The sequence below is a fragment of the Pinus tabuliformis genome, chromosome 8, assembly GCF_031772625.1.
Source record: "Pinus tabuliformis cultivar Carrire ecotype Pingquan chromosome 8, CPIR1, whole genome shotgun sequence".
NCBI classification, from domain to species: Eukaryota; Viridiplantae; Streptophyta; class Pinopsida; order Pinales; family Pinaceae; genus Pinus; species Pinus tabuliformis.
Window position 1 is genome coordinate 1,106,805,257 of NC_142294.1, and position 12,554 is coordinate 1,106,817,810.

The 12,554-nt window shown below is 40.5% G+C and overlaps 1 protein-coding gene across 1 annotated transcript in view; it reads left to right on the forward strand.

Annotated features, from left to right (window-relative positions):
* Positions 1 to 12,554, forward strand: part of LOC149239221 (PTI1-like tyrosine-protein kinase At3g15890) — a 96,282-nt gene that overhangs the window by 82,174 nt on the left and 1,554 nt on the right. Inside the window, exon 3 of the mRNA XM_089373350.1 lies at positions 12,253 to 12,515. Coding sequence (XP_089229476.1) covers positions 12,253 to 12,515 — 263 coding nt within the window. The remainder of the gene's footprint in view (positions 1 to 12,252; positions 12,516 to 12,554) is intronic.

Genomic DNA, 12,554 nt, shown 5'->3' on the forward strand with positions numbered 1-12,554 from the left:
GCCTTGGCACTAATTGTGTGGTCTTTTAAGGGGATTTTGGTCGCTATCTCTGTACTTTTCTGCTGATTTTATAGTCTGCAGTTACAGGGCAACAAGCAAATTCTTATATGCTATATAAATGTTGCAGGATCCTTCGCCCCCAAGGATCTAAGGCTAGAACCGCAGATCTAAGGATCTAAGGTATGGATTCACAGCCAATCCTCCAACAGAACCGCAGATCTGAAAATTGTATCTGTGGTTCCACCGTTTTGAGGTGATTCCTAGAAATCTGGAGCAGAGCGGGCCTGATCCGCGGTTCCGGATTCTCGATTTGCGGATCCAAAAAAGGATCCACTACCAATCTGTGGAGGTTCGGGCATGGATCTGCGTGGTTCGTGAGTGGATCTAGAGGGAGATGGGCGGTTCCGCAGGGCCCTGATTTCTAATTTTTATTTTTTATTTTTTCTTTGAGTTAATTTGGGTTGGGGCTTCTTGGACACTCCCAAGGTAATGCTTCTTAGATGCTCCCTCATAGTAATGACAAATGTTAAATTCTTAAATTAAAAGGGACATTCTCCTTTATCTTTCATTTTCATTTTTTCAAATTTTTAACATTACCATGAAATGACTCAGGATGTTTGAGAGTGGTTCCAACGTCATTGCACTTCATATGGAGAAAAAAGAATTTCACATCCTATTCAAAATTCAGTAGACTTAACAATTTTAGGGAATTTAGGATCAATGGGATTGGGACGTTTCATTAGATTATATTATGTATGAGGGTATGTGATTGGCATTTAATCAAGTTAACCAAGCCCTATATGTACCCTAGTGTTGGTGGTGTTAATTATTGAACTCCTTTGTCATGGACTTAGCAAAAAATACCTTTCAATCAAGTCAAAATCATTGATCAAGCATGTTAAGCTTTTTATACCATATTTTGAGGCTTGGATTAGGTAGTTTGATCAAAATTGGGCAATGTTGACAAATATCCCTAGACAATTATGGTAGAGGCAAAGGCTAGACAAGAGGAGAAGAATCTATATTCCAGATGTTTGATGCTCAAATAATTAATCATTGATGTATAATAGATGCCATATCTATCCTGATTTATGTACAAATATGCATGTTTTCATATCTTCTACAACTAATTTGGTATTTTGAATGTTTTCTTGAATATAAATGCAAATATATATATATTAGACACTTTTGACATGCTTAGCTTCCTATATTTTTAGAAAATGACGCTTCTGATGCTCCGCTTCCAAAAGATGTCCCCACTTCGTGCAACATTGTGCTATATCTTATATCTTTGGGTGTATCATTTTGCTAGTTTTAAGTTTCTGGTGCAGATTTACACACAAAAAATCAATAGGACAGCTAATAATTAACTCCTCCACCTCACCCTTTGACCTCAAAGAAGGCACTGGTCTTCTCTTGGTTGGTTGAGGCACTGGTTGGAAATCCTCTCTTAGGTTTTTTGAAGGAAGTTGGGCTTAAAGAGTGGGAATTTGGGTCAAAGTGGCAGTGGGCCCCTACCTTGTGTATGCCCATCTTAATAGGTTGCACAAATCCGTGCAATTGTGTTAATTTGATCAGTGATAGGTCCATAGACTTTTAGGAGCAATATGGCCGATCCTTTGTGTCATTGGATGGCTATTCATTTTGCTTTTTGAAGTAATTTTATGCAAATTTTGAATCTTTTATTTAAAATTAAAATAAATTATGTACATTTCTTTATTCAAATTTTAAAGTCTAATCATGCCATCTCCATTTCCCTACGCAAATCACTAGTTCATGTGCATGTATCTGAAATTGGAGTGAGTATTCATTCATCTATTCAATGAAGAGTAATTACACCCCCTCGCAAAAGGATCAAGATTTGGTGTATTTATACTCAAATATTTTCTTGCTATCATGGAACGAGGCAACTACCTTGTTTGACCCCAATATAATGTGGGATTATGATGGTTCTTTGGATGGTGATGATGATGAGTTGCCTTTGGAGGTGTTGTAGGCAAATGTGGAAGAGATGTTAGAAACTATTGGTCGTAGTCAAGGTGGTGGCTTTGGCTCTAACACATTAGAGGAGCCAACTGATGAGATGGAACCTTAATCTCAGTCTATTTGTGAAGTAATATATCCACTATGAACTAAACAAAATATTATTTAGATATTTGACTATATTTTTTCGAGGAATTATCCAGGCAGATCCCCCTGAAGGGATCACATCCCATCTTCTTATTAACAGAGCCTAACCTCGAGAGCATCGAGGAGAATTGACCCCATGACCTCCCATTAGCGAGGTGCTTTGGTGACGGGTACTCGACCAATTGAGCTAACCCTTGGGGCTAGATATTTGCACTGTTGTAAGCATTTTGCTCTAAATATGAAATTATGAGGTGTCTGGCCACACGATCCTAGGGGGTTGTAGGAGGGAGGGATGTTCCTAGCATCCAAGGTTGAAGGAAAGAAGCTCTAGATAGTCTTTGGTTGCTACGCTAGGGCTAGTGAGGAGTCTATTGGGGGGGAGGGGAGTCCTGCTCGGGAATTGTTTGGAACTAATTCCTTTGATGCTCTGGCTGTGAGTGAACTGATGTGCTGTTCAACGCCTCTACAATGGTCTCGAGGATACCTGTTTGCCTCCCAAGGGGGCGGGGGGCCCGAGGTTTGATTGTTATTCTATTTGAAATTTGAATACTCTAGAACTCAGCTCGTCGCTTGTTGCTCCTATTAAGCGGTTCAACTTGAAAGTATGATGTGATCATCCAAATTGTCCCTGAGTGAGGCGGGGCAAGTAGGATTTGAGAACTGTGTCTAAATATCTCCCTGATGAAGAGGGCTAGGCATCTCTGATCAGGATATCGGAAGAAGGTAGAGAGGGATCCTCTTGAATCTCTATAGAGGCATTGGTAGCACCAACACATGGGCTTATTCAATATGACTCCAACCCTGAATTCATGTAATCCCAACACTGATAATCTCATTTAGTGCTGCACAACCTTTAGTTCTCCCACACAAGGAGAGGGATATAATTTATCCTAGTCACGGAGAAGAAAATGACAATTGGATTTACCTTCTCATATGGCTGTTGAATTTTATTACTCCTCATGTGGCCAAGGTGAGTAACTTGGGTGTCTCATACATGCCTTGGGCCTATGTTCATGTAGAGACCATTCCAGGTCACAGCAGAAACAATACATGTGGTACATACGCTTTTTTACTAGTTAGTTTGCCTGTGTGAACAAAATGGACCTCGCTAGAATCCCTCCATTTTCTAAGGTCTTTTATATCTTTGTTTCATGATACCAACATGACCACAAATATAATCAAATTTCAAAGCTTTAAATGTGGATAAGTTAAATTTCCATAGCCATAAAAATTCTATTTTAACCATCAATTTATACATGAAAAGTAAATATACAGAGTATAGTACATTCACATCATCATATTGGTAACATGGTTTATTGAAATAAACAAAATGTTATAGAAATGCTATACTAATTCACCAAGAAGGTGGGAATGAACAAGAATGTACTAAGACAGATTTCTGGGTCAAAGATGTGATGTTGATGCCAACTGGAGTTAAATTAAGCAGGTCTTTGTTTTTGAAGCAGAAAGTTGGGACTTTGAGCATTCATTGGCTCTTGGATCATAGCTATTGAAAGCAGGAACTTGAAGCACCAATTTCCGAAAGACTCTGGGAGTGTTTTGTACATGACATATATATATATATATATATATTCAGAAAGAGCATGCAGAATGGCGAATTAGTTCCAGAAAATAGGGAAACATAGATTTCTTAGTAGATTAATGATAATCTTTAAAGCATCAACCATTTAGTACACATAACATCAACCGTCTAGCACTGAGCAGTTATAACTTATAGCATTATCATCAAATGATCAACCATAATATCAACCTTTGAGTTTCAAGTTTCAATAGTTAACACTTGTCATCAACAAACTGTAACAGATGACATCAACCATGAAATGAAATAGGGCATCATGACCAAAGAGTTGTAATATGCAGTTAGCACTGGCAGTTCAAACTTCATCTGTCATATAATGTTTATTATATAGGTCATAATAAAAACGATTAATTCAAAGTTGTAGAGTCTAGATTCCAATTTGAAAAAGAAAAATAATTCTACTATCTACTAAGTTTTCTTAAGCCTCTAGCGATGAGCAATTTTTAATTTCTTATTCTGTGGTGTAGAGCAACAGGGATCGTTCTGTGACTGCTTCCCCCTTCCAAAGTGAGCTTTGGGAGCAGACATCTGAGGGGTTGGGGAGTGCTTTCCCACAACTAGGTCTTGGATGTTACAACCTTGATGTACAATGTACATTGTACAGAAACATGTATATTAATTTTTGATGCATTTTCATTTAAAAAAGTCTAGAAGTTGGAATTTTAACTGCAGGGGAATTGAATAAAAATCCTAGAATTCTATGGGAGTACCAGGGAGAACAAATTCTGGTTTCCAGAATTCAGAAACAATGTTGGAATTCAGCAACTATTTCTTCTAGGTTTGTAGTCCCCCAAAGTGTACTGAAATGTCACTATTCTTCCGGCAGTAGGTTGCTTTCCTTAGAATTCAAAACTATAGAGTCAGCCCTTACAAGATATCTGAAATTCTCTCACTCAAGAGGTTGCTACAGAAATTATGGAATGTGGTTCCCTTCTGGAGGGAAAACTCAATAAAACCATTCTTGAAATTAAAAAAGTATGAAAAGCAATGTGACATCTATGAGACATGATGCCTCACCAGAGAGGTAAAGATCGTCAAGTGCTGAAGACTACGTATGGGTGAATTAGAGATGTATGGAATTAGAGTTTCTGAGGGGTAGTTATTGTAGGGGTGAATCTTACTACCCCGAGGTTGGTTTGCATTATGAATTTTCCCAGGTTGGCCATGCATTTGTTATGGTAGATCCTGTTTTTCCCTTGATAAGAGGTCGACCAACTGTCTTCTTTCGCTCGAAGGAAAGCACCCTCTAACCTTAAAACTTTGCCTTTATGTTGCATTTACACTCTGATTATGATCTCGAATACTATACTTGTTTAATGCTCACTAATTATTCACTGATTTTCCTTTTCCTGCATGAAAATTTGTTCCATAATATTGATGTCAGGTAATAGTTGTTAAATTTGGACAACTAGGTCCAAACTCCATGTTCTGATGCTCAGATTAAGAGGCTAATATTTTTGTTGGATTCCTCTTTCTGAGAGGTGTAAAATTCATATAAAAATAGTCTTAATCCGATGAGCAGAACTTATATTTTGAATTTATTATTCTTAATAAATTATATGTGCAAGGTCAGCCAGTTTTGTAATGTAGGCTCACATGCCCAACAGATGTGTCACACACCCTCATTGATGGATATATATACAGGAAAAGTTGGAGAGAATTTGAACACAACAATCTCACATCTTCCTCTCTCATCCTAAAAGTACGAGCTTCCTGGAGGACGAATTTCAGCCACACGTGGGAAGGACGAAGAGGATTTTTCTGCTGCTAGGGTTTTTGCTGCTAGGGTTTCGCAGAAGTTTGACCAGCGTTGACTTTGGTCAACGCTTGGTCCAAACAAGCTGAAAACTTGTGGGAGGTTCGATTTTTGAAGGCCGTACTACCTGGCACAAAATTCGAGGTCAAAGGGTTGACCGTTTTGCTGCTGCGTTGACTTTTAGCTTGCTGCCCCTGCTTTGACTTTTCAGGACAGCGTTGACTTTTGTAGAACTGACTTGGGTTGACTCATCTACTGGTTGGAGGGTTGTTGTGACACATGCTGGGCTGGCTGACCAAAGGAGACTTTGCTGGTTGAAGCATCCTGTTGACCGCCGAAACGAACACATACATTTTTCTTGTTTCTGATTTGTCTTCTGTAAGATCTGCTTATATGTTCTATCTGCATTTTGCTTATCTACTTGTATGATTGCTGTGAGAAAAGTGAAATTGCTCTTAGCATAGAACATCTACAAAATTTTACATGGTATCAGAGCTGAGGTGAAGACAAACTCTATCTATAGCAATCATCATCGAAATAATCATGCCCTAATCGAAGTCAATGGATGCCTTTGTGTCGCTGTACATAGAGGATTATATACGCTATCAATGATATACGTTGTAATGGAAAGATATACAGCGCAGCTGTAGAGGATATGTTTAGGCGGTAAAGGAAGCCGCAGTCATAAGGACATGAGGCTGCAGTCATGAAGAGTCAAGTCGTAGTGATGAAGAGGTATCTGCAGGCTTAAGGCTCTGGCCAAAGTGCGAAGAGGAGTATTTCTGTATCTTTTGTTTATGATCTGATTGGCCAAGTAAGGAAGGAGGCTAGCTGAGCTTGTAAAGAGGAGTTCTGAGCATAAAGGCAAGGGTTATTCTCTATGCACAGGCCGTTGAGTGATTTTGAGTTTTACAATGGGACAAAAGTCTGTTTTGAGAGGGCCGAGAGGCCCAGCAAGGAGCAGGAAGAAGGCCGCAGTACCCTTGACCATCAACATAGGAATTAAAGAGGTTTGAAGGCTGTATAGTGGGCTGTCGTAGAAGCCACAGAAAGCCCTAACCAGGGCCGAAATTTCAGGGTCCTGTGCATTGGTCAAAATGTAGTTGTGGACAGAAATATGACGTCTATCACAGGTATGTGCTTGTCTTTTATAATGATGAATTTGCCAGATACTATGGTCCAGATTAGACAGTTTGCAATTCTGGTATAATGGGCTGTAAGAAGATGCTTGGTAAAGCTCCAAGTATAGTCCCTTGAGAAGGACAACAAGGGCTGTTAGAAGGTAGATGATTTGGAGTCTTAAAAATGGAAATATGGAAGAGCTTAAGGGTAGTCAAGTGGGCTTATTATCAGACCCCATCTTCTGTACGTATGACAGTGAAATATGACAATATGACAGAGTTTTTTGACAGTGATCTTCTGCACTCATTGTAGTGTCACTTACTCTTATAACAGTTATGCATAGCAGTGATATTGTTCTCTTGACAAGTGATGAATGGAGATGATATATGGAAGAGATATTTTCCTATGACAATAATGTTTGGGCAGCGACTTTAGTGATATTTGGACAATGTTTCTTGATGTATGGAAGTGATTCTTGTATGACAGTGATTTATATGGCTGTGATGTGACAATGATATATAGGACAGCATGATGATGATGCATAGGTAGCATTATGAGATCATGAACATGAAGGGCTGCCTGATTTTGGAAATAATCATAAAGGTGTATGTAAGGGCTGTGCTGAAGGAAAACATACAAGGGGACCTTTCCCCTCAAGTGTCACAAAGACATCTGAGATATTGCAACTGGTCCATTCTGATCTTTCTGGTATGTTGCCTGTAACATCCCTGGGGGGATGTTCTTACTATATGACATTCACTGATGACTTCTCTCGCAAAACCTGGATATACTTCTTGAAAAAGAAGGATGAGGCTTTCATGTGGTTCCGTACCTTCAAAGCCTTGGTGGAAAATATGACCGGAAAGAAGATCAAGATTTTGAGGACTGACAATGGCACTGAATATGAGTCAAATGAGTTCAAAGACTTTTGCAGAGAAGCTGGCATTAAGAGGGAGACTACCACTGCACTCTCTCCACGTGTTTGGGTTTTGTGGACAGAGAGATCTAGAGGAGAATCCGCAGTTCTAAAGAGCCCTTATACGCTGTCCCAAGAGGCCCTTACACGCTAAGAATAGGAGCCCTAAATCTGCAGTATATTGGGCCCTAAATCTCTGTTTTATTGGGTGCAGGTAAGGGCATTTCCAGTGAAGGAAGAGGGGACGTTTAGGTCACTCCCATGACTGTTTTGGAGTGAAAATTAACCAGCAGAAAGGCCTCAATAAAGGAGACAAAATTCTGGGTTGATTTGAATATTATGTGCGGGCTGGAAACTCTGTTTCAGCAGGCCGTGGGTACAGGAAGCCACCTGTGGTAGGCCGCAGGCCCTTACCCCACTGAAAAGGCATTGCGTGGGGCTGTTTTGGGGCTAGATTGAGCCCTAATCAACATCGTGGATGCAGAGGACTTATACAAGGGTAGCACGTAGTTTTTGAAGGCTGTTTGGTGACTTGGTTAAGGGCTGTTGCAGCATATGGATGCCCTAACCAGTCACAATTAGGAGCAGCAGCGAAAACAGATTGGAACAACAATTTATGCCTTGTGTTGGGTCAAGGAATTTGATCAGTTTTGGATCAGATGGTTGGGCAACCTGTGGGAGCAAATTTGGAGGCTTGATTGGGTGATCGTAAGCCTCAATTAGTGCAGATCTGACAGTGTTGTAGTGTTGCAACGTGATGATGCAAAGGAAGCATGGGTAGCATGCAGCGTGATGATGCATAGACAGCAAAGAAGATATGAATCTCCACTAGGAGTATATTACAATGAAAAGACCAGATCTGTCATTCTTGTTGATTTGGGGTAGCAATGTGATGTTGTATAATGAGAGCAACATTACAGTCATTGAGGTGCAGATCCATGATGATTGAGAATTGACTATGACGATATATTTGCACCTGTGGCTCGATATACCACCATCCGATCCATCATAGCCCTTGCTGCTACGCAAGGATGGAGTCTTCATCAGATGGATGTCAAGACCGCTTTTCTGCATGGTGCAATAAAGGAAGAGGTGTATGTAGAACAACCTCTGGGATTTGAAGTTCAAGATCGAGACACTTATGTCTGCAGGTTGAAGAAAGCCCTCTATGGGTTAAAGCAAGCACCCAGAGCTTGGTATGAGAGGATGGATAGTTACTTGATGAAGCTGGGCTTCACTCGAAGCAATGCTGATCCAAACCTTTACTTTAAGGTTGTGGAAGGAAAGCCTCTCATTCTAGTGCTGTATGTGGATGTCCTCTTCCTGACAGGTGGTGACCCTCTCATTCATCAATGTAAGAGGGAGCTTGCTGCTGAGTTCGAGATGAAAGACCTAGGACTGATGCACTATTTCCTAGGCCTGGAGGTCTGGCAGAGACCTGGAGAGATTTTCCTTTCTCAAGGAAAGTATATTGTGAAGCTTCTGGAAAGATTTGGGATGGTGGACTGTAAGTCCATGTCGACACCAATGGAACTCAACTTTAAGAAGTTGAGTGGCAGCGCTGCAGGGCCTATCTTGGCCAATCCTACTGAGTATCGTCAACTCATAGAAGCTTTGATGTTCTTAGTGAACACCCGTCCGGACATATGTTTTGCAGTGAATACTTTGAGCCAACAGATGGTTGAGCCTCATCATTTTCACTGGGTTGGTGCCAAGAATCTTTTGAGATATCTTCGGGGCACGATAAACCATGGGCTGAGATACACTGTCGGGAGTGTGATACTCCGGGATATACTGATGCCGATTGGGCTGGCAGTGTGGTGGATCGTAAGAGCACATCTGGATGCTGTTTCAATCTTGGTTCTGCTTCGATCTCATGGATGAGCAGGAAGCAGAAGTCGGTGGCTTTGAGCACCGCGGAGGCCGAATACATTGCTGCTAGTATGGCCTGTTGTGAAGCAGTTTGGTTGAGGAAGCTCTTTAGTGAGCTGTTCCAACATGTGCTAGATACCACTGTAATACTCTGTGATAATCAGAGTGGGATTCGTATGACTGAGAATCCTGTGTTCCACGACCGATCCAAGCATATTGATATCAGGTACCACTTTATCCGAGATATGGTACAGCGAGGCGCTGTAAGGCTCGATCATATAGGAACTGATGAGCAGGTCGCGGATATTCTCACTAAGCCCCTGGGGAAGGTCAAGTTCCTAACCTTCCGTGAGAGTCTTGGTGTCGTGGAAAGACCCTATGATGTGGGTCCTGTTGGACGATGAGCTCTGGGAGCTTTGGGGGGCTTTGGGGATAGCTTCTCGAAGCTATAAGCACTCATAATGCTTCTGCCCCACCCTTGTGATTATTGAGCTGGTTCGCCACTCATTTAATCTGTGCCCCGTATGCATCCTACCCATTGAGTTCAGGGCTCATGGGAAGTACCTCTCATTTGGCCAATGAGGTGTGGAAAAGCTAGAGACTATTAGCAAAGACTGATGGACACATCAGAGATTGCCGTACTCTCTATCTAGGATGGCATGGTCCAACCACTTGATCTGGGATCAAGATTTGTGAGGTCTGGGACCTCTGGACTGATTATGTCAGTCGGGGAATGATGTCTTTGTGACTGACCCACTTCTGTTCTGAAATAAAGAAGCCAGCAAAGCAAGTTTCGGCGGGATGACTCACGATGTTAATTGCACTAATAGATGGAGTTCTCCCTAGTTGAGAGGGAGTGTTAAATTTGGACAACTAGGTCCAAACTCCATGTTCTGATGCTCAGATTAAGAGGCTAATATTTTTGTTGGATTCCTCTTTCTGAGAGGTGTAAAATCCATATAAAAATAGTCTTAATCCGATGAGCAGAACTTATATTTTGAATTTATTATTCTTAATAAATTATATGTGCAAGGTCAGCCAGTTTTGTAATGTAGGCTCACATGCCCAACAGATGTGTCACACACCCTCATTGATGGATATATATACAGGAAAAGTTGGAGAGAATTTGAACACAACAATCTCACATCTTCCTCTCTCATCCTAAAAGTACGAGCTACCTGGAGGACGAATTTCAGCCACACGTGGGAAGGACGAAGAGGATTTTTCTGCTGCTAGGGTTTTTGCTGCTAGGGTTTCGCAGAAGTTTGACCAGCGTTGACTTTGGTCAACGCTTGGTCCAAACAAGCTGAAAACTTGTGGGAGGTTCGATTTTTGAAGGCCGTACTACCTGGCACAAAATTCGAGGTCAAAGGGTTGACCGTTTTGCTGCTGCGTTGACTTTTAGCTTGCTGCCCCTGCTTTGACTTTTCAGGACAGCGTTGACTTTTGTAGAACTGACTTGGGTTGACTCATCTACTGGTTGGAGGGTTGTTGTGACACATGCTGGGCTGGCTGACCAAAGGAGACTTTGCTGGTTGAAGCATCCTGTTGACCGCCGAAACGAACACATACATTTTTCTTGTTTCTGATTTGTCTTCTGTAAGATCTGCTTATATGTTCTATCTGCATTTTGCTTATCTACTTGTATGATTGCTGTGAGAAAAGTGAAATTGCTCTTAGCATAGAACATCTACAAAATTTTACAATAGTGAACTGCATTGTTCAATCTTTGCTTACTGGCTCATAGTAGGCGACCTTTTAGGCAATTCTATTATTAAAATATACATTGCTAAAGTACTGTGCATATTACAATTAAGTGCAACACTGTAGCAGTGTAACATCTAAGATGCGTCCTCTTGTAGGAACTCTCTCGACTTCTTATTATGTATAAAAGGTCCGTGATTTCTCCTATTTCATGATCCTTCGCCCCAGCTTATTATTCCACTTAACCAGTCTGTGGTCAACCGTCAAACCATTATAGCTGGCAGTCACAGAATCAGGGTTTATCATAATACTAATTGCTGGTCAATCAAAACACAACATAGTTCTCAGTTGTGTTAACAAGGTTGCTGCATGGATGATGCAATGCTTTTATACTTACTAGAATTGGGACAAAATGACAGAAAATCCAACAGAAAATCTGGTTTATGAAAGTGGCACAATTACGATGAAGCTATCATATATAATTTTTCTGTATAATCTACGTTGATGTTTTTGAATCTATATTTGATTTCCTTTGAAGGATTGCCCTTTTAACATCCCTTGATAATCAAACACAGATACATGAATAGATAACTGATGCGGCCTGCCTTTCACTGGATTCTCTCAAGTATACTGGTATGATGAATAGAACAAATGGAAATAGACAGAGAGCTTCTGGCATATCCTGATTAGCTAGATTTGTATCTCATCATGTTAATTAAGGTCTATTTTCTCTTTTAGCACATCGATGGATTGAGGCTGGTTGAGACTGTATCGACACTTCTTGATATGATCCCAGCGGTCAAGGACTTAAAGTGTCCGATCATCTACTGTTTCATTACCATTCAATACAACCTTGCAAACTGGGCCATATTTGTTTTCCATGACCTTAGTACACTTTTTTCATAATAGAGACAAAGTATAATTGTGACTTCTACGTTAGCACCATTATGTACTATAGAAGCATGAATTTACCATTTGGCTAGCTGAGGATAGTTCATTTTCAGTGCTTTGGAACTGATATGTCAAAGCTGGTTTAATGATTTCTCATCTTTTACTTTTAGCCTGTCTGGGATCTCTATAACATTATTTGTTGTGAAGTTTTAGATCCAACTTTCAAGTAAATTATGCTGATGGGAATTATATTCTTTGCAGGTTGCTGTCAAAAAATTAAAAATTTGGAGTATCAAAGCTGAAATGGAGTTTAAGGTGGAAGTCGAGATTCTCGGTCAACTGAGACACAAAAATCTATTGAGCTTGCGTGGATATTGTGCTGAAAACAAGGAACGTCTCATTGTTTATGATTACATGCAAAACTCAAGTCTGCATGCACATTTACATGGCCGACATCCTCGACCATGCCTCCTGGATTGGCCCAAAAGAATGAACATAGCAATTGGATCTGCAGAAGGTTTAGAGTAAGTGTCTCTCTCTTTGTTCATTTATGTAAAAAGGCT